Source organism: Protopterus annectens, chromosome 16.part0, assembly GCF_019279795.1.
Source record: "Protopterus annectens isolate FY-2018-M chromosome 16.part0, PAN1.0, whole genome shotgun sequence".
Taxonomy (NCBI): Eukaryota; Metazoa; Chordata; order Ceratodontiformes; family Protopteridae; genus Protopterus; species Protopterus annectens.
Window position 1 is genome coordinate 399,083,505 of NC_056750.1, and position 23,755 is coordinate 399,107,259.

At 39.1% G+C, this 23,755-nt stretch overlaps 1 protein-coding gene across 1 annotated transcript in view; it reads right to left on the minus strand.

Moving 5' to 3' along the window:
• Positions 1 to 23,755, minus strand: part of PTGS1 (prostaglandin-endoperoxide synthase 1) — a 944,136-nt gene that overhangs the window by 117,789 nt on the left and 802,592 nt on the right. The window contains exon 9 of the mRNA XM_044058285.1: positions 2,050 to 2,336. Within this exon, the coding sequence (XP_043914220.1) occupies positions 2,050 to 2,336 (287 nt within the window). The remainder of the gene's footprint in view (positions 1 to 2,049; positions 2,337 to 23,755) is intronic.

A 23,755-nucleotide genomic window follows, 5' to 3' on the forward strand; every position in this document is an offset into this window, starting at 1 on the left:
GTAGGACTGATGTGATGGCGTTGGCTGCCTTCCTTTATAGCTCTGACGACCTGACATCAGACAGCAAGTGACAGCAGCTGATGCAGAAAAACATTGACTCTGGTATTTGGGCTGGCCAAGGGCTACCATAGCAGGGATATCCCTCAGGTGATGACTACAACAGTGAAACACGAAAAAGTTTTCCTCTTCAGCTCAACTGACTTGCTACATGCCTTGTAAATGTACCTCTTCATGGTAGTCTAAATGCTTTTAAAACTTGGCAGTCATATATTTGTGGCTTCTTTGAATGTATCTATCCTTGTGTTTACCTATGGAACATCCTATCTAAACTCATTAAAATTCTACCTGTTCCAAAGTACAGAGACCAAAATTTGAATGTCAGTTGTAAATGGACATCTCCATCAAAACCTCTCAAATGTGCTCACAAAAATGGTCTTGTGTCAGTTAAACGACTACTTGATTAAATAGTGTATGTTGTCCTAGCAATAGTAGCACTGCTTCTGAACTAATTAGGGCAGTTTCACTAGGGTTCCTCTCACAAGATTGAAGAGGCTGGAGAGTGCATGGCTTTAACATCGAAAATGCTGCTCATCGATGTGTTCTTTTGTGAGCTCACAGTACAATAAAAATCAGCAAATTTCTCCTTTCCTTACTGTAGTGTGATCTTGGAGTTGGTATATATAATTAGCAGGGGGTGGGGGTGGATGCACAGCCCCCCACAAGAGCGACTTTATGGTTTGGCATTTTCGTTGTTTAAGCCGTTCGCTCTCTGGTCTTTTTGAGCTCATGATATAGACCCGCTTCACCAACCTTAATCATGGACTTCATTTTAGACGTAAGGGATGCGCATGTGCTGAATGGAATAGTGTCTGAGCTTGCAAAAGCCTCTGATCTAGTCAGTCACTGACTCTTGCTAGCAAAACCTGCTAGACAAGGAATATATGTTTATTCAGTAAATGGGTTTAGCATTATCTTGAAAGTTAGATTAATAGTAAAATGCTAAGAGCAGTTTTACTGTTTTCCAGGCTAGTGTATCCTCCAGTGGTTCAACTCGTAGCTCACTGATTTGTTCCAGTGTGTTTGAAAAATGACTGGCCAGGTGATCTGCGAAGCTATGGTGCCATTGAATTATATGCTGATGTATTATAATTAGCAGGAATGACTTTCTTACTCAATTACTCGTTACTCACTTAATCGTGGCTCACTACTGGAAGTCTGAGACTTGATAATACATGCCCTGAAACTACGAAAAAATGAGTGTTACTTAATACAAGTTAAAACAAGCTTAGAAAGCCAATGTTATATGTTTAAAACATTTTTAGGGGGTGTACCCCTCTTATACAACCCAATATTGGGGGGGGGGTTGTATCCCCACAACCTTGCTAATTATATATACTAATTCCAAAATCACTGTACCTCAGAGAAGAGAGAATATTCTGAGGTACCAGGATTTTGGAGTTAGTAATATTTAACTGTAATTGCACTTAAATTCTTGCAGTACCAAAGATCTCAGTTGTGGCCCTCAAACATAGAATAGGAATTCCCTCCTCATCCCTCACTCTGACATTTTCATCCATTTTCTCAATTCCTTCTCCTAGTAAGGATCATTGTAGAAGCAGACTAAACAGGGCAGGCAAGACTTCTTCCCTAGATAGAGGGTACATCCTGGGTCCACACAAATATCCACAGGCACCGAGGAAAGAAATTCTCCCGTTGAGTCCTGGGTTATCTTCCCTAGGACCTCTGTATGTGTGTGTGTGTGTGTGTGTGTGTGTGTCCATAAATCTATATTGTATATTTTTCTATTTTTATTTATTTATTAACTCCTTAACTGCACTTCAACACAAAATACGTTTATCCTCACTTTATGGCATCCTGGGAATGATGTGGTTATCTTCTTCACTTTGCAAAATCAGTGTCTCAGCAACACTTGGTATGAAAAGCCAGTGCTGATTTATGTATTAAGAAGTCAAAAGAAAATACAACAAAAAGAAAAAAGGAGTACTTAGGATAAAAAAAAAAATAAATCATATTAGAGGCATACATTACCTGACCTGCTATCTGCTTAGAAAATGAGTCCACTAATGCTTCCACTCCATAATCCAAAAGAATGGATGAGTTAAACAGAAAATTTTGGTAATTGTATGTGTCGCCTTGTATATGAAACCTGTCTGGCATTAGTGGATGCCAGTGGTAAAGATGGCTGAATTCCACAGCAATTCGATTTCTGTACTGGAACTGCACTCCAAACAGCAACTCTGGATCAAACCTCAACTTTAGGTAGTAACCGCTCAGATGCTGAACATAGTCTTCAATTACAATCTTTATAGTCTCTCCTATAGAAGTAAAATGTGGTTGGTTAATTGTATGGTTAAGTATTTTAATCATTTGCACTCAATTGTATTGTTATAAGTCAACTATTTCAAGTAAAACAAAACAACAAAGATGAAGATGCTCTCATCTGAACTTAGTCTTACTTCCTTTCATAAGATTTGCTTCAATGCAGATCAGTCTTTATCAAAAAATAATCAAAGGAAAAAAACAGCAGGAACTCAACTGTCCAACGTTTTATTGATGAATCCGAAATGCAGAGCTTTCGAGTTACACAAACTCTTTTTCAATGCCATCAAAAATATGCACATACCCTTTAGAGTTAATCTTGTTTTTTCATTTTTGGTCTCACCAGAGTTACTGGGTATAATGTATCATGAACATAAATCCCACTCTCGTCACTTTACTGCCATCAGCGAACCCATTCAGAACTAGATTGCCCCCCCCAAGATTGGGAATAAGCAGTAGGGCCCTATCCCTTTCCCAGTTATCAGCAGCTTCTGAAGTTCTTTTTGATTTACTATAGTAAGCATGCCAGAGGAATAACTCCAGTTGTTTGTTCACATCTGAGATGCTTTTTCCTTTATTTATGGTTACATTTTATAGGGCATACTATAAACATCTACCTAGGCAATAGTCAGCATAACTTATAGGGTCACTGTAACCTGAGATTCTGTCAGGAGTTCAGTATATACCAGAATATCCCAAAGTTATACCATAAGAAAGAAACTGCTCCTCTGACAATCCTTCCTTCATTCTCCACTGACCCACTGATTACCAAAGCTAGTTTCAAAACTTTGCTCATAAACAACATAAATAGACAATTTCTTCAGAGGACTGTTTCCATATTAATGTGTTCTGGACGGTCAGAAAGTACAGTTGCGTACACTTACCATAAATGTAGATGTTGAGTGTATTCATTGTTGTAGTCATCACATTTGGGTTATCTGCTTGCAGTAGCCCTCAGTCAGCCTGATTAACAAAGTCTTGGGTCCTGCATCGGTTGCTGTCTCTTCTTCTGTGATGTCAGGTCGTCAGGGGTATAAAATATGCAGCCAACACCATTACATCAGTTTTTCTTGCCCCAGATGTCAGGTGCCCCCTTAATGGGAAGCAATAAAACATATATATATATATACATATATACAAGGATATACCTCCAATAAAAAAGCAAATACACCAAAAAGCTTTTAGGCATAGTAAAGGAGAGCAGAGGTATAGCCAAAAAAGTCAGGGGGCTGGAGGAAGGTTAACCAGGACTGCAACAGTGAATACACTCTAACATCTACATTTATGGTAAGTGTACACAACTGTACTATGTTCTTTGTGTTTCACTGTTGCAGTCATCACATTTGGGTAGATTCCCAAAGCTAAGGATAGAAGGAGGAATTTAGATAGCATTAGGACCAGTTATAAGACCCTGCAAGACTACAGTGGCAGAGCCAGCTCTGGATTTAGAGAAAATTGGAAAATGGTAATGCTTGGTGAAGGTATGTACAGAACTCCAGGTAGCAGCTTCTAGGATGTCCCTGGTAGGGACACCTCTGAGAAAGGCTGTAGAGGTAGATGCAGCCCTGGTTGAATGGGGTCTGATCCCCTGTGGGATTGGTTTTCCATCGTGCTTATAGCAGAAATTAATGCAATGGCATATCCATTTAGAAATGGTTTGCTTTGAAATAGCCTTCCCCGCTACCCCTGCAGCAAATATCACCAGCAGTTGTTCAGATTTCCTTTGAGGTTTAGGCCTGTCCAAGTAGAATCTAAGTTGTCTGTGCACATCTAAGGAGTGCAGTATCCATTCCCCTTTGTTCTGTGGATTAGGAAAGAAGGATGGCAAATGAATGGACTGATTGAGAGCCACACTGGATACCACCTTGGTTATAAAGGAGGGATTGGTACTGAGGGACACCCTGTCCACATGAAAGATGATGAAAGGCTCCACTGCCATAAAGGGCCTGTAATTCAGATACCCTTCTTGCTGAAGTGATTGCTAAAAGGAAGGCTGTTTTCCAAGAAAGGAATTTTAAATCTGCACTAGCAGCTGGCTCGAAAGGAGGAAGAGTGAGTTTCTCCAATACAAAGTTAAGGTCCCAGGCTGGAGTTGGTGCTCTCCTGGGTGGTCTTAAATTTTTGGCCCCTCTGAGGAATTGCCTGAGCAGTGGATGAGAGAAGAGGGGAGGTTCTGTGTTATAATGAGCTGAAATGGCTGAGGCATGAATTTTGATGGAGGAAAAAGAAAGGCCCTTGTGAAGCATCTCAGTTAAGTATTGTAAAATCTGAGGTAAGTTGGGTGCTGCTGTGCTCATCCCTTGAGATCGGTTCCAGGCACAGAATCTTTTCCATTTTTCAGCATAAGATTTTCTAGTACTAGGCCTCCTTGCCTCTAAAATGATATCCATCACTGGTTTACTGAGGGATGGTAAAGGAGAGATTAATTAGCGAGGCTGCTAGGTTTAGGGTTTGAAGCTGAGGGTGTAGAATCTGGTTCTCCTGCTGAGACAACAGGGTAGGGGTCAGAGGCAGGTGCCATCAGGCCAACAGTGACACACTGCGCAAGAGTGGGTATGAGTGTTGGCATGGTCAGTCTGGTGCAAACAATATCATCCTTGGTTTGTCCTGTTTGATCTTTTGCAGTGCTTTGGAGAGGAGAGGCAGAGGAGGAAAGGCATAAACTGATAGGTTTCTCCAGCTGAAGGACATAGCATCCACTTTCCAAGCTTGTTAGTGGGGAGTCCTTGTGCAAAATTTGTCCAATTGGTAGTTCTGGGGGGAGGCAAACAGGTCTATATCTGGGCTCCCCCATTTGTTTGTCAACATGTTGAAAATCTTTGGTTCCAGTTTCCACTCGTGTGGGTCCATGAGGTTTCGGCTTAGTCCGTCTGCCAGTGTATTTAGATTTCCTGGCAGGAACTGAGCTTGTAGATGCACTTGGTAGCTCAAGGCTGTGTTCCACAATGCCATGGCTAGTCTGCAGAAGGGGTAAGAATGGGTACCCCCCCCCTGCTTGTTTATGTACCACATAATAAAACAGTGGTGTTGTCTGTCTTTACCATTAATTGTCCTGGAAGAATGTGGTCTTTGAAGGCTGTTACAGCATTCTGTACAGCTAACATTTCTTTTTGATTGATATGCAGGTGCATTTGGCTTGGGATCCATTTGCCCTGAATGCACTTTCCTGCCAGGTGAGCCCCCCGTTCATAGTCTGATGCATCTGTTGTTAGGGTTTGGGTGGCAGGGGGTAGAGTGAATGGCATTCCCTTGTTTTGGTGGCAAGCCTCTGCCCACCAAAGAAACTCTAGGAGCAGGCAAGGTATGATAGGAATCATTGCTTCTAGATCCTGAGAATGTTGACACCGTAGACTTTTTAGATACCATTGTAGTTTCCTCATATGCAGTCTTGCATATGGAATTAGAAGCATGCAGGAGGCCATGAACCCCAAGGCTTGCAGTATTTGCCTTGCAGATAGCAGGGTATTCATGGCCACTAGTTTGAAGTAGGTTGTCAAATGAATTTGTTTCTCTGGCATGAGGAAAGCTATCTGGGAAGTTGTATTCAAGCTTGCTCCCAGGAATATAATTTGTTGACAGGGTACCAGGTGTGATTTCTTTTCATTTATGGTGTACCCCAGACAAGTTAGCACCCTTTGTACAAAGGCCAGATGATTCAAAAGTATGTCCTAGCTTTCTGCCTGAATTAGACAATCGTTCAGGTATGGGTATATTTGAATATTTCTTTGCCTGCAAAATGCAATGACTGGAGCTAGGCACTTTGTGAATACCCTGGACGCAGTAGATAAGCCAAAGGGCAGTGCAGAGAACTGATAGTGCATGTAGCCTGCTTTGAAGTGAAGGTATCTTCTGCAAGATTCCCTGATTGGGATGTGCAGGTATGCTTCCTTTAAATTAAGTGTTGCCAACCAAGCATATTTTCCTAGCATAGAAAGCAACTGGTGAAGAGTCAACATCTTGAATTTTGGAATCACCAAAAAGGTGTTTAGAGTAGACAGGTCCAGGATAGGATGCCGTGAATTGTCTTTTCTGGGTACCAGGAAAAGTCTTGAGTACAAACCTTGTCCCTTTTCCTTTTCTGGTACAGTTTGAATAGCCTTTATGCTTAAAAGAGAGAGTACTTGCTTTTGAGCCTCTGCCCACTGATTTGGGGGTAGATCTGGCCAACCATTTGGGGTTGGTAACGTGAGGAATTGCAATCTGTATCCTTGAGAAACTATGTTTAAAACCCATTTGTCCTGGGTAATGAGCTCCCAGTTTTTTGCATGTAGGGCAATCTTTCCCCCCAAAGGGGCAGTCAGTGGAGACGTGCTTGGAAGTTTTAAAATGAAGTCAGTGAGATAGTTTACCATAGAGGGGAGTTCTACTACTCCCAGATTTGGAAGAGGGGGCCCCCCACTGCTTAGTCCTGTGCGTAACCTGGGACTGAAGCCTGGGTGTTCTGCTAGATCTGGGTTTGGACTGAGAAGGCCTGGAAGAGGCAGGAAAGGACCATTTCTTAGAAGGTCAATGTCTACTAAATCTTGGAGGATGTACTTGTAAGAAATATTTAACAGTTTGCATAGATTTAGCTTTTTCCTCCATCTTTTTAAGTTCTTCTGCCTTATTGCCAAACAGGCGGTCCTGATTTAAGGGAGCATCCAGTAATTTAGCTTTAACATGATCTGGCAAGGATTGCTCCTTAAGCCAAGCATGCCTTCTAAGTACAGACCCTGTGACAGCAGCCCTGCAAGATGCCACTAGTGAATCAAAACCACATTGCAAAGTATGTTTTCCAACTTGTTCAGCAGAATGCATTAAATCCTGTAAATCCTTATTTTCAGCACAATCAGGAATCAACATAATTTTCTGTTTAAGCAATCCAATAATATCCTGCTGATACTTTAACATATGAAACTGGCAGTTTAAGGCCCTAATGGCCAAAGTTGCAGAAGTGTATACCTTCTTACCCCATCTATCCAGCACCCTGGAGTCTCTATCGGGGGGTAGGATTTTTGGCAGTAGAAGCTTTGATGCCCTTGGGACCCTGTGAAATCGTCTCAGGATCCGCAGTAGGATTTCTGAAAAGGAACTTGTGAGAGCCAGGAACCCTGTAATATCTATCAGGTTTTCTGGGAACAGGAGGTAAAGAGTCAGGGACAAAACTAGATTCCGAAATGGCATCATCAACAATGTCTAGTACAGGAGGGATAGCTAAAGGCCTGTGCTGGGGCAGGAGTATCAAAATCCCTAAGCCTCTTTTTAGAATCAGAGAAATGCTGACTTTCCCAATGAAAATGCTCCCTAAGAGTATGCAAGGTTTCACCAAAAGAGAAATCCTCGGGGGGCAGAGGGAATAGAGTCCTCATCATCAGAATCCTCATAGGTAGCTAAAGGTAAATCTTGGTCATCAGAGGAAACAGAAATTTCAGAATCCTGGTCAGAAGTATCATAAGTAAATTCTGTCCTAGGTCTCTTAGAGGGGGAAGGTTGGCTTCCCCTGATTAAATTAATAAGGTCTTCAGCCATTCTTATCATTTGTTTTTCAGGCATAGAGACCTGACCATGTGGTCTGGGCATCAATTTTCCAGGCATGGTTCGAGTTTTAGGCCTTGAATAAGAAGATAGCATTGGTTTAATATGCAAGTCAGTAGGCCTGAATACACCCTCAGAAGCCAGTGCCTGCACAGTGGCTCCAGACCCATCCAAGGTAGACACATCCGCAGGTTCCACAATTGAAGCATCTCGCAGCATACTGGACTCCAAATGGGTCTCAGTGGAGGCCTACGAATCTGAAGTAGTGGGTATCAGGAGCTGTGAAAGTGCCTCACTGAGTACTGGTGAACTGGCGACTGGCTTAGGAGAAGTGTCGTCGGCAGCTTTGGACCTAGGTGGCCTGTCTCTGTCTTTATCTTTGCGTTTTTGCAGAATGTCTGTAGTTGGATGGCTTACCGAAGATATATCTGGATAATTGAACCGAGTACCAAAATATTTAGAAGCGAAAATATAACGACGATGGATAGTTTTGGGGTTTAAATAAGGTACAAAACTGATAGTGAGGTATGTCGTGGTCAGGGCCCAGGCAAGGAATACAGTACAAATGAAAATCTTTATGAGGTATTTGCTTTCCACAAGAAATGCAATTATTTACTTTTACTGACATCGGTTTAGAGCAAGAAAAAAGTTTCCCCACCTGGGTACTTAGCTTTTAGTTGAAGACTTCAGTTCTGAAACTCGAAAACGAAAATTTCAGGAGTCAGCCGACTGGCATTTGCGAACTGCTTCTGCTTCGGGCACCGCATGGCAAGAAAGACTGATATAATGGCATCAGCTGCATGTTTTATACCCCTGATGATTTGACGTCACTGAAGAAGAGCCAGCAACCAACACAGGACCCAAGACTTTGTTAATCAGGCTGACTGAGGGCTACTGCAAGCAGATAACCCAAATGTGATGACTGCAACAGTGAAACACGAAGAACATCCGCAAAATCAATACTGTAAGAATATCATCAACTTAATGGCTGACTCAGCAAAACCATTACTGTGAGAATATCAGCAATTTAACTTGGTTTATACATGGTTATGTTGTTACATGAAATATAAAATTCAGGGAGCTGTCCATGTGTTCTTAAAAGGTGACATGGGTCCCCTCAAAGCTTTCAAAATTAACTTGGCTAAGAGGGAACTAAACAGGGTTATTCAGTTTTATAAATACCCTGACACCAAGTGATTTAAGCCCTTTGTTGCTGCTTTGACATCCAGTCATGTGTTACTCATTTATCAGGACAACAGCATCAACAATCTACTGACCTTCTTCCTGCGGTATCCCTCTAAATAACTAATTAGGCTACTGTCAGGTACTGTTAGCAGTTTTTACTCACTACTGTCACAATTAACCTATCATTTTCATTAAAAAACGCATACATTAAAACCATATCAGTTGAACTATGAAGACCCTCCCTGATGGATCTTTAACTGGGTTTATCCTTTCCACTAATCATTTTTCAGTGAAATTTCAGGCAATTTCTTCCTTCAAGGCTATATATGCACAGTCATTTCCACACAAGTTGTGAGATCACATACACATAAGTGCTCTGATCTCAAGTCACCTCCCAATTTACTGTCCAAATACTAAGAAGCACAACTCCAGGAAGATGACAACTATACGGGGGTAAGTTCTGTGACTCTCAAACCTCTTAAACACTTTCTCTGAAAACCTACATTCAGTGAAACTGACTTTGCTCTTTCTCTACTGTTATAAAACCATGGAGTTTTTATATACAAATATACATAGTTTACTATCAAAATCCTGAATGCAGATTCTCTGCAGACAGGACATCAGATGGTAGATGGTTGATTGCCATGTTGCCGACCTTCGGTAGCTCATATCAGCAAATGCCACTGAGCTTTTGCTGATATGAAGTTGATCTAAGAGCTAGAGACTGTGGTACAGTGCGGATTGGGACACTCATCCCTTTCCTCACTGTAGTGCGATCTTGGAGTTAGAATATGCAGTTAGTAGGAGGTGTGGGGGTGCAGGGGGCTTGCACCCCTGCAAAGACATGATGTGAAGTGTAGGAGTTATACTTATTTGAGCTCCTATGTGGACATCATGTTTTATGTTTTGTGATGTTGTCGACTATGATGAATTCATTCAGCAGATTCGCCATTTCAGCTAAGTGAAATTTGTGATTCGGCCTTTCTGTTCGAAGATCTGAACATATTTTTGTAATGACTTTTGGAATTTGGAAAGTAAACCTATATATATATATATATATATATATATATATATATATATATATATATATATATATATATATATATATATATATATATATATATATATATATATATATATATATATACACACACACACATTCACATACATACATATATACAAGTTAGTTGGTGTGGGGGTGTTCCTCTACATGGGGGTGCAGGGTGTTTGCATTGCTGCAGAAATGCTTTGCTTTTATGTTTGCTAAATGTGGTTTTCAGAAATCTATTTCAGGCATTTTGACTCATTGAAATTGCCTTCAATAAGTTGACATGAACCCCATCTTCCTACAGAGAGAAAGAAACAGCAATGAAGACTTCCGCATTCACTGTTTAAAAGATAAATTCTAATATATACGTGAACAGACTTACAGGGTTAATAAAAAAAAAAGTCTCAAAACAACAATAAAGACTTTATTACAACATTTGCTTGTCCTTCTACAAGACTTCTTCAGACTGAAGGCAACCATTACAAATATGCCCTTGTAAAACAATAAAAAAGTCACGACTGGCTTAATTAGTGCCTAAGAGTTTTCCTCTTTAAACAGACCTTAAAATTTCCTCTGTCATTCAGCCCTGGGGGATGACAAGTATCCAGTCTAAGCTGCCACAAGTTTGTTTGTGTCTTTCGGCTTTTTCCCGGTTAGGGGTCGCCACAGCGGAACTCCGGTCCGCTAGTGATTGGCAGTAGATTTTTGCACGTACTGGCTTGCTGGGCCTAATGCACAACCTTCAATGAAGGAACGCCCATTCACGCATGTCGACACACAGAAGACACTCTAACTGAGAATCGAATGGGCAACGTCTAACTGTGAGGCGACAACGCTACTGCAGCACCACCACCGCAGCATTACTCTTTCTAATCAAGCTCTTCTTTGGCATCAACATAATTTTCATAATTAAGTACTTGGTCTAAACAATTACTTTGATTGAAATGGTTATAAAGAGCATTTCTCCCATATTTAACATTATTGGCATACTGATGTTCATAAATTCTTTTATTCAATTCTCTTGTGGTTCTGCCAACAATAAAAAAAAAAGTGTAAACACTTCAAAGTAATTGTTTAGGGAATTTTAAAGTTGTTGTTTTGGACCAAGTACTTAATTATAAAAATTCTTTTGATGCCAAAGAAAAGCTTGATTGGAAAGACTACTTGTGTCAGCTTAGACTGGATACTTGCCACCCCTTGGGCTGAATGACAAAGGAAATTGTAAGGTCTACTTAAAGAGGAAAACTCTTAGTCACTAATTAAGCCAGTCATGTGACTTTTTATTGTTTTATAAGGGAGTGTTTTTAATGGTTGCATTCAGTCTGATGAAGTCTTACAGAAGGAGGAAAGTGCTTACTGAATGTTGTAATAAAGTTTTTATTGCTGTTTTGAGCTGCTTTTTGCTATTATCTTATTTTTTTTTTCTGGCTTAATTGTTCTGTTTTGTGTTTATTTTCAGACTTACAGGGCTATCCAGTAGTGGTGGCTGTATAAAGGAGATGAGCATGAATGAAGCAATGTAATGAAATGACACATTAAGAGCGTACGTCTTGTACCTAACGATGAGGACCCTCTCAATTAAAAGTTCTTGGTTGGGATGACTCCTAAGAAGGAAACCATCAGATGTAAAGACTGAGAGGAACAGGCAGCTGAAAATGCTGAGCTTTGCAGTGCTGGTGTTCCCGAACAGACCTAATGTTCAGGAATGCTTGTTGGAGGTCAGTACCAAAGAACATGTGGCTTTGGCACAAATGTTAACAATAAAGTAATTTCTGAAGCATATACTGGGCTGTAGGCAGCCACTCATTTATTAGTGTGGGCTTTGACAACAGCATTTTCCAGAAGAGAATGAAGTAAAATGTCCATGAACAAAAAAGTGTCTGTCTGGAACTGTGAGCCCTGCAGTCCCAGGAGCAAAGTGAACATTTCAGGGAGCAGCTGGATGGACAGTAAATATACACAATTTAAATGATTATTTCTCCCATTTTGGCCCCAGCAAAGAAAATCAGCAAACGGATGTCTTTGTTCAGGGACAATTCAGGAAAAAAAAACTTTGGAAGAAATTGTGCATTCTTCATAAGACATACCTGGTTCTTTTGAAAGACTAGCTGGTTCTCCACACATAAGGACATGGAGCTTTGAGATCACATACCCAGAGTTCATGGCAACTAACAAAATACTGCCTCACACAATGAATTTCAACACCACTAAACAACTCAAATGATGGACGGAACACCTGGCAATCTTAAAGATCACATCCCACACAGAAGAGGAGACTTTCAAAGGATAACAGAGGTGTAGCACTTTATTAAAAAACTGATTAACTATCTGTAGTGGGGCCACAGTCTGTCCCTCCACAAATTACCAACTTGGAGAAACAGCTAACACCTTGACTTAGAAATAACTGACACCAAAATCATCCGGGAGCCTGAGACTTTGTAGAATCACCAGTGAGATGAACGACTATGGTGGCACAGGGTATTATGCCACCTATATTGAGAAAATTTTCCACTCTGAGGTATAGGCCTACAAAGTAAAGGGATTCCTACAACTTCAGTAAGCTCTGAGATCCCAGCCAGAAAATCTAGTGGATTCAGAGAATTTACAACAGGAACTATGTTTAGAAATGGAAACAAATGCCACCCCAAACATGAGAAACACCCTTTCCTAAGACAAGAAAGTTTTTTGTATTGCCATAGATCTGAATACCTGAAATATTACCCTTCTTAGTTGCAAAATGTTGATGGGTATGAGTTTTGCTCTTTCTTCTCTGAAATTTGTCGTGACATGTCAAATCAGTAGGACTAGTAGAAATGCTATATCTTCCCTATGCCACCAGCTGCAGGATATGCCATTATCTATATCCCCCTTGTCTTGCTGCACAAAAGGGGAGGATACATTTTCCCACACAGCAAACAGGTTGAACTTTGTAGTGCCTGACATTTGGAACACTCATGTCAGGCTTTTTCTCTAAATCTGGAGAAAACTAGATCATCAGTTTGAAGAGTCTTCTGATGCATTCACTTTCAAGGGAATGCAAAGTGTTGAGGAAGTGATGCCCCTGTATATGGTCTTCTGCTACATGCACATCACTTTTATACACAGGGGATGTGGCTTTATACCCCATTTCTTCCATACATACCACATGATGAACTGACTGCATACTCCAGAAGTGGCTCTGTCTCCAAGGCCTTCAAAGCTAGAAAAACTGTTCATAACTACTGTTGAAAGGAAACCACACTCCTAACTCTCCCCAAACAAGAGAGGCATCACTTGTCAAAATAAGCAACAAGTTCAGTTGTAGAAAGAAAACACAAAACAAACTGGTTGTGGGAAACAGCAACCTTTCCCGGCCTAACAACAGGGCTGTGACACCAGGGAAGATCCACAAACATGGCGAAGTTGTGCAGCTACCAGCACTTCACAGTCCACTGCAACAGCTACATCCTTAGGTGTGCAAATGACAACATTAAGATTATAGTAGCCTTTAAGTGCAGCAGATGAAGCACAGTCTTGGTCAGAATCATGCAATTTACTGTTAGTCAGCAAAATCCATGGCCAGTTGTGTACTCCCAAGGGCAGAAATGACTAAATTTAGCTCTACAACTCTAAAGGCTATCTTCTGAGTAAAAATTATGCAAGACACATCCTAATTTATGTTGAACCTCATGAAGCATACCCCAAAGAGCTCCACCACTCCGGGACACTTTAGGAAGTCCACGAATGACATAAAGAGGAACCAGTCATCCAGCTTGAGAAATACACAGATATTTCTCCTGGAAGAGTTTAGTCACTACTGCAAACATCTTGATGAAGTTTTGTTTGTTGATGATAGTCAAAATGGTAATACTCTGTTCTGAAAATGATTTTTACTTAGTCCAAACTGGATGATCTGTCTGAGTAGACCCTAAAAAGTGATGTGGGGAAAAGCTTACATCATATGCCATAGCATTATATAGATACCCTCCAGAAGGAAGGGTATAAGCCTTTACAGGGTGACTATCCACAGCTGCTGTGCTGGTTAAAGCTATGGTGGTTCACAGATGGAAGGAAACCATTCACTTTTATTCAGGACAATGATGAAATGGCAGTGAAATCTATACTCCTTTCTGAAATGTGGACACATTTTATGACTGCTTTCAGTCATAGTTTAGGCATGTCCTAAGAACTCTGCTGGGATGAACTGGATTGTCAGTAGAGCCCTATTTTAGTGGAAGGACCTGTGAGCACCAAAACATAACTGAAATGGTTCCCCAAGCCAGGGTTCACTGAGTGAAATGTCCTTTCTGGACAGTCTCAGATGAGAATCAGGACTGCTGCAGTCCAGATGAACTGTAATCATAGGCAACTTATCTAGTTCAGGGTACTGCAGATGTCATCCTAGTAGAAGGTCAAAATGTATGCAACTTAAGCATCTTCCTCAGATAGTGAGGAAGGTTCTTCCTCTTCCTCTTTTGCAGATGGCTAGGCTTGTTATAGAAGGGCAGATATAAAGAAGATGAATCTTACAGGCCAAAGAGCACCCCCCTGAAGGGGAACATCTAAGAGTCTATTACTGAATCTTCTTTGTGGGAGGACAGTCTCAGCTGTGCCATCCTCCATATAAGCACCTCCAAGTTTGTGACCGTTGGTCGAAGCATCCTCACAACTGAAGTTACAGCACAATACATGGAAGCCTAACTTCATAGTCATTGGCAGAGATTCCACAAGTCATCAAGTCTTTCCCGTGCTACCTATCGGCTGGCAACAGAACTAAGTCGGGTTAGAGGGTCAGAAGTCCCAGTGTTACAGAGGTGTGCAGAGGAGTACATTGTTTTACCACAGTTGTCCATAAGTTTGGAATTTTTATTAAACATACCAGTGTCAAAGTATTGTGGCTCCTGGACTATATGCTGGACCATGTTTGGTAAGGCACCCTAGTCACTCAAGCACAGTCCTACAGAGGGCATCTGCTTTGTTGGATGTTGGAGTGTCAAGAGTTGGGATGTCTCCAGGCTGCCTGAACAGTATCTTTAATGACTGATTCAACAAGGGGTGAGGGATAATCCACAGCTGTTTAGCCATCTTTCTGACATGATATCAGGTGTTTCTGAGACAAAAAGGGGGAGGTGAGGAGTAAAAGGCCAATTCTCTCTCTCTTTCTTGCACTCTGAGTAGAATACTGAGAAGATACAGTGTACCACATTTCTGCAGGTCAAAGGGTAAGAGGTAATCACAGCATATAACATGTCTGAGCTTTGAGAAAGATATTAAGTCAACATTGCTCTGGTGATGCAAAAAGTCCTGGACTACTGTAAGATAAAATACATGCAGCTATCTAACATTTTCTTCATGATGGCACAAGGTCCCCTGAAAAGTACAAATGCACATGCTACTGATTAAAATAAACCCATCTAAAAGATTCTTTGTGACAAGGATGAACTGTTGAATCATAAATGGTAGATTGCTATGACAAGGATATGTAACATTGATAAAAAACACAATATGTCCCAAACCAGCAACATTACTTCGAACTTAACTAAGCAATAAATGAAAACAAATTATAGATATATCAAACTGCATGTGATAAAAAAGTAAAATTTAACACAAATAAAAACAAAGTAATGAAATAAAAGTTTCTGAATATGCCTATTAAAGTGTTCAGAATGTAAAGAAATAAGCTGTAAACTAAGCAGCTTCATGAAGCTGAACATGCCCATGAAAATAACTTATATGCAATGCATTGTGTGGATAAAAGCTATGAAAATGAGTTATATATTGGCATTATAGATGTGAAAAGAGTGTCCAAGTATTAGAACCTGAGAATACTCTGAAACAACATGAAATATATATGAGCTTTGTATCCACCAGCTCATGACAAATCACAATAATCCAGTTAGATTTGATACTGGGGTAAAGTGCAATATGATGCCTGTAGGGTGAAAGAAATTACAAGGCTGTTTAATGAAAAGGGGAGCCATGGGACTTGACTGAAGAGGTTATTGACCATGTAATGAGGGATAACAATGTTAAGTTTGCCCCTGTTATTGTGATATTAATTACAGTGGCCAAAAAGTATGATGCAGTGAATGTGTCCTCTGTCTTGACTTTTTCTAATGATTCTAACTGGATTAAACATTTGATTTCTAAAAATGTGAAGATTTCATTAGGTAATGAGAAGGTTAGTAAATTAATGGGGGCCAAACTCTTTTTGTAATTAAAAAAGCAAGGAATTTAGTTTCATTTTGAAATAGGCTGTGATTCAGTTACAGTAAACAAAGTTAAACGAACATACATTTGCTTTAACTTCAAACAGTGCATGTTTTGTTTTGCTAATCCCTATGTGAATAATCTTTACAGGATCTGGTAGTGGGCACAGCACACAGGTACACTTGTGGCTTTATACTCATTGTCTACCATGGGTGATGCCGCACATGTAATAGTTTTCATGTTGTGGAAAATTTACATTCTCAGAGAGAGTGAGTGAGTAGTGTAACACGAGGGATATTCGTCCTCACTTCCCGAGATGATATGGTGGAATGCTTAAGCCGAGTGTTGATACCTATCTAAATTATGCTGTTTCCATTTGCTTTGTAACATCTGAAGAAGTCTTGGAGTTGCTGGGACGAAAGTGCATTTTTTGTTTCTGGAGCGTTAAAGAAAAGTCCTTTCCTTTGTGCCAATAAAGAGTGGAGACTGTTTGTCCTTGATTCTGTCCAGTGGTTTGAATTAACTGTTTGTTTTATTCTGGACTGATTCCTCATTTTTGTGGTTATACATGAGGGATATTAAAAATGAAAAAAAAAGAATGTAATGTGTTATATAAATAGTTGATTTATTTTGAAACGAGTCAGAGTGTGAATGACAGATGGGATAATATTAAAACAATTTTAGAAAGCAGAGAATTTATACGGCAGATTAATATAAATGCATTTGAAGCTCCTGTTTTAAATAATGCAAGTATCCTTGCATGTCTTTTTAAATGATCTCTTACTTATTGAAGTGATCTGATTAACCAATTGAATTTATTTTTGGGTTGTGATGCCACTCTATTTTAATTATATAAGTGAATGCATATGTTGGAAATTTATACTTATGAAATTCTATAATGTGGAAGGGATCACTGTTATTTTATTTTTAATAAACCCATATTTGGTTGGTTAAAATTATTATGATGTTTTATATTTTACTTACGTAAATACCAGACATTTCAAACAGTTGGAAAAAGCTACTTTAATGTCAGACCATTTAAATTGCTGGAACCTGTCATAGTGAAAAGATTCAATAATGAACTTGGAAAAAGCACTGACTTATTGTTATAAAATCTTGAAGAGTATTTGATAATATAATGTTTGCTAAGTATACATAACATTCAGATTCTTCCTATCATGTCTCCAGTCATGCATCCACCAAGGAAAGTTCCAGTAGCATTAAAGGGAAAAAATGTGAAGGAACTACACAAAATGGAAGAAAAGGGCATGATTAAGAAACAAACAGAGGCTAGGAACTGGTTGAATAGTCTGGCTACTGTGGTTAAACATATTAAAGTTCATATGTACACAGATCTACACAATTAGAGTAAAACAATTATAAAGAAACATTATCTGTTTGAGAAGCTGATGCTGGTATGCTGACTGCAACATGATAGCATGCTAGTTGCCAAGTAAGGAATTCAGCTGTTTGACCATGCCACATTTCAAGATGAGGAGCCATTAGCATAGACTGATAATGCCCTGACAATGACACTGGTGACCTGAGCTTGGTTAGCAGCTTGGGTGCCAGCAGCAACTAGTGTGGAAGAGGAAAACAGTAATGTGGTTTTGCTGGCTCAACCCTCCTTCAGGAGAGGATATGAAAGTGTATTCCTGGGGATGTATGTTCCTATGGTTGAATCCTTGGTACAGTATATGCCAAATCCAGGCTGTGCTACTGGGCTTTTTTTCTCTGTGGTTATAAGTGTACAAGAAAAAAACAGACAACACCTACTGGCTACTTAACTGACAGCTCATCTCCTTCAGCTCTTGTCACTGTGTATGGGGGTGGATCAGCAGCCTAAAGGGGGAGAGAGAGAAAAAGAGAGGGTCTGATTGTTGGCAGCCCAAAACATTGATGAAGCATGATCCAAGCTGTATACTCTTCCACTTCTGGAAAATGTTAGGTACATATTTTTTAGATAACCTTCTAATATTTCATCAGCACCAAGGAGCTGTATCACAAACCATAGAAGGGTCAGATGATATTGCTGCAGTGATAATATTCTGTTAGCGAAGAGTAATTCACTTCTTGAATAAAGTGAGACAAATGCAACTTCAAGCTAAATAAAAGTAAATGCAAGATCACAGTTAAAACAGTTAGGATATGTGGGCCATGTTGTAACTTTAGATGCCTTAAAACCAGATAATTAGGAAGTCAGACTTATTGTGCAGTCACTGCCAAAACAACACAAATAGCATGTATGAGATTTCTAGGCATGTTACAGTAGCTTCTGAAGTTTACTCCAAGTTTATCTGAGATTAGTGCACCATTAGTGGCAGATACTGGAAGAAAAGACAGTAAGGTACTGGATTGTGGAATAAGAAATCAGGTTTGAAATGCTTAAGTCATTAGTCACTAAAGAACCTACATTAAAGTACTTTAATAAAAAAGTCAGTTACATTACATGTTGTTGCCAGAGATAATGGTACCGGCACTGATATTTTATGACAAAAAAAATATTGTATAGTGTCTAAGATCATTTACTGACTAGTAGAAGAAATAAACTCAGAGTGCAAAGGAACTGATTATGACAGATTCATTATTGCTGTGATAACTTACTCCACAATAAAAAAGGTTTGTGCTGAGAGTGATCATAAGCCACTACAGAGTATTTTCAGAATTGGTAGTATTATGACCAAAGTTGCAAATAATGATGTTATGTTTGTGAAAATATAATATGCAAGGTATTTACAAGCTATAAGATCAAATTCACTGAATAGATACGCTGAATTATTCATATGTACAGGAGCAGAATGAGGACTCAGGAATGAACTGAGATAACTGAGTTAAAGAAAAAAAATGCAGTTTTAGAGATGTATTGAGAAAAACTCAAAAATGAAAATGTTGGTCACAGTAAAAGACTGGCATTTTAAAGGAAATTCAGACCTATTTTTGCCCAAAGTGGAGTTAAACTGTTTCTCAACTCTGTTGTTTAAAGCAGATAAGCTAAACAAAGCAGCTTAAACAATCACTGCTAAATAAAATACATTTATCCCATATGATGTGTTATTTCTACCAGATATCAATATAGACTAAACAAGTACAATGTGCTGTGCATAACTTGTATCGCATTAATAATAATCCAAGAGTACCAGTGTTGTAAAATTCAATTCTACAATGACTATAGTGTAAGATTAGCACAGAGCTTTTGCCAGAATTAAGACAGCTTCCAGCTAATAGGTGCTGATAACTGTTTTAAGTTTCTAGAAGCTTTCAAAATGATTTATGTTCCAGTGTGTTGTGTGTAATTTAATAATTATAAAAATAATAATTCAAGCAAGACAATTATGTCATATTTAGTTCTAAAGACAATAGTCCAAGGCTGGCACAGAACTTTTTCAGAATCAAACCAGCTTCTTCCTGTGTTAATTACTATTTTATGTTTTAAGAAATTCTTAAACGGACTCAATACTACAAGTTAAGGTATTTTTTCTATTTTTAGTTTGATAATCATTTAGCTGGACTGGTCCTCAATCCCTTTTCTGCCACGGGTTGGGCCTGTTAAGGCAATCAAAAACAATAGCTGAGTTATAATCTTTGGAAACAAGCTCAAGAGTTTTGCAATTTTAAAACATACATAAAAAGAACAGATTAAATAAAGGAGGACTTACTGAACAATGAGGTCTTAAGCATTCATAGTGAAGTAGATGTTGCATGCAGTGGGGTAAAGTGATCTACAGAAGGCAATCATAATTAGCTATTATCCTGAAAGCATGCACAGGTGGATTACTTAACTATGTTTTTCTTTAGTTCCCACCATAAACATAGGCAGAGTCTGCTGTTGCCTTACCTCAAGAGGAAGATGATTTTATGTTGATGGGCCAAACATGTTTAGTGCTTTTTCTCTTGTGACAGTTTTGAAGTGGGGTTGAAACAGGTTTACTAAGTCCTAATGGTTATAAAGGCATCATTTTGATTCTTACAGGAGGTTTAGATCTTAGGGAGATGACTATAGCCTTTACATTTCTCAAGAAGTCACAGTGGTTGGTGTGGACATTTGCAAGTAAGACAAATGTGCATTTTTTTTATTTTCCATCACTTGGATTTTGAGTGTATTGGAGATTAAGTAGATAGTTAATTTTAGAAGTCCAAATTTTACCTTATTGATGAGAATGTTTAGTTCTACTGCCCACCATACACAGGATGAGAGAAGCTGGGAGATTCTACAGCATGATTTTAGTTGGCCAATAATTCTTTTTACAACTTTGCCAGTATGTTGACAAAAAGATAACATAAGGTCAAAGGTGATGCCTCAATACCTTTTCTCAGAAACATCTGGAATAAAATTATCCTTATTATCTTTTATAATCAAAGGAGGAAGGGATTAGCAAAAGCCATGGTGTTGGACTTATTTGGGTTAAACAGTAAACATCACTGTGGAGGCTGGTGAACAGTTTGGAAAAAGACAACTGGCATTTTTATTGGAATATGTTGGCTGAAGGGCCTGAGTTATGGAGTGGATGATCATTTGCATACATAATGTATTAAGATCTCAAAGGCTGGATGTTAAATCATTGATAAAGAGTGAGAAGATTAAGGGGGAAGAGTACAGTCATGACAGATTCGTATTTAGGATTCTACTGTTAAAGGAATTACTGGAAAATATCCAGAAAACTTCATTTTAAGATTGCTTTTAAACCACTGGATGATAGTTGTTCCAAAGCTGAGTTTGGGTATGTTAGGAGAAGGAAGAGATTCACAGTTTCAAATGCTCTTGGTTTGACTATAAATAGGCATACAGTAATTTGGCTTTCATTCATGTTACAAAAGATGATGTTACCTGCAGTGTAGAGTACAGCCGTGGTGATAAATGAGTTGCAGAGAAGGCAAGTTGTACATTTCATAGTAGACCACACTTGTTTATGTGTTCAAAGAGATGTTTGAAAACTATCTTTTCAGTGTTTTTTGTTATGGGGCATAGACATCTAATAGGCCTGTAATTCTTGTGATTATTTGAGGTGCTGACTTTGATGTTGTTAGTATGTTTCAGTTGGCTGGGAAAAAATCCAGTTAAGGAAAAGTTAAACATACAAGACAGCGGTTTAGTAATGAAGTTGGAAGTTACTTGGTGAAAGGGAGGGTGAACTGCGAAACTTCTAGTTCCCAAGTCAGAGTGCAATTTGTTTAGTAATTTTTTTTTTTTTTGTAGTTGCATTGTCATTGCTAAAATAGATAGTGGGAAGGAATACTGATAGGGGGCAAAGTACAGGGATGTCATCATTACTGGGAAGCAATGTAATAGGGTGATTTAAGGGAAAGTTATTTAGAATGTTACTAATGACTAAGAATAAAATGATCCTATTTTGGTAAACTCAGTGCTGCTGTTAGAGGACATGCAGGAAGAAGGGGTGAGGGTATCTGTAGTTCTTCTTCCATACAGATTTGAGGAGGATAATAAAGCCTCTTGCTTTTCTCTGGGTAAGTGTTTTTTGTGGAGCTGATGACAATTCTAGTAACCTGTGATCAAGGAATGTCTGGTGAAAACTGTTATCTGTAGATTTTTTTTCCATGTAGCCCAAGATTTGTCAGACATCATTTTTTTTCTAATTGTATAGTTAGCCAGGGTAGTTTTGGTCTCTCTTTTAGTGATAGAGAAATGCTGTCTTACATTGACTCCATTTGGAAGACGTGGGTTAATGCACTGTAGAACAATGTCCAGTCAATAGAGTGAAGGTGTGTATTTACCTTGGCTTGTTTCGTTTCAGAAATAGGTCTTCATCTAATGATTCAGGGCTGTCTTTTTGGTGTTCTGAAGGACTATACTGAGATTACTGGCAGTGGTCTCTGAGATGGTTAGGTAGAATATTTACTGTAAGACATCTGTTTTTAATGTTAATGTTGTTTTTAATGTTAGCTAGAATTAGATCAAATATTGTGTTATTGTCTGTATGGTGGTTTAATTTGGCGGGCTGATTTATTATTTGTTGTAATCACTGATTTATAAATACTGTCTGAAGGAGGAGGAAATGTTGGGGGTGCTGCATTAATGCTGAAGTCCTCAAGGATTATAATATTATTAAGCTTGTAGGTAGGGAAAACATATATAAAGTAGGAGCTTTGGTAGTGAGTTACTTGAGGCAGCTGTGTGGTGTAAAACACTCCTGTGTGTACATGTTACTATGGCAATATGGGAAGAGAGCCATTTGATGCATTTGTCATTGTTTTAATCAACAATGTAGCCCTCTTACTGTTTCCAGTACTTGGTCTGTTATCATTGGTTACGGATTAATCAGAGAGAATGAAGTTGGAGAGGCTAAAGTCATTCTTATCCATGTTTCAGAAATACCAACAACATATGGGTGTTATGAAAGAATCCATGATTCAAATGTAGTTCATTTATTGCGGATGCCACCAATATTTATCTTTGTTTTTAATTATTGTGATATTGGTGTTAGAGTGTTGAGAGTGTGGAGAGTAAAGGGGTACATGTTACATCCCAGCAGAAAACACGTTTAAAAGAGAAGAGCAATGTTAGCAATGTTTCAGATTTGCTCTTCTCCTGCAGTTTCATTATTTTTTTCGTCTGATGACACGTGGTGTCACGATTGCTGACATTTTAACAGGGAGCACTTGCTGCACCCAAGGTTAATGTATGAACTGAAAAGGGTGGTATACAGGGATCTGCACGATATCTGTGTTGTAGGATAAGTGGACGGGTTGTGGGAATCAAGACAGAACATCTGAAATGTGGGGAAAATATAATTAATTTCATTTGCATGCTAGTAGAGGCTGTGTGGCTAGGTTTGAGAGAGATGAGTCTTTGTAAATGGGCATGGTTTTAGGGATTGTGGGAATGAGTTGGGACAAAAGGATATGGCTAGAGATATATGAATTGTTGCTATGAGGGTGGCTAGGAATGGCGGTATGGTAGTGTGGCTGAACAGATTGGGGCTAACCCAAGAAAATGAGAACCAAGAAAAACAATCTTTAGCCAATAATTTAATGGAGGTAAAGCCTCAGGTACTTGGTACTGCAAGCTGTGTCAGTAAAAGTGAGGTAATTTAAGAGAGAGAGAGAGATAGGAAAAGATTGCAGGAAGCCTTTTGCTAGAACACACTGAAATCTGACTTTGGCATTTCTCATGTAGCCATGTCAGGCAAGGGTCATTCATATGCAAGTTCAGATTTCTTGAGCTTTTCATAGAGATGGGAGCTCTAGCACATTATGCTAAGTCTAGGTTCCATAAAGTATAATGGTTAAGTTGCAAATGATACCCAATTAGTTAAGTATGTGATGAATAAGACACAAACCAAATGCAGTTACTAGTAGATAACTTTAATGGAATGCAGAAACACCTTGCTTAAAGGTACTGGTCTGACAACATATCAAGTACTTTGGGGACACAAGGCTGAAAACTAAAATTCCCCTACCTACGTCAGTGCTATCCCCTCAGAATGAAGTTCAGGTATGAGAGCAGATAAGATAATATGCTAT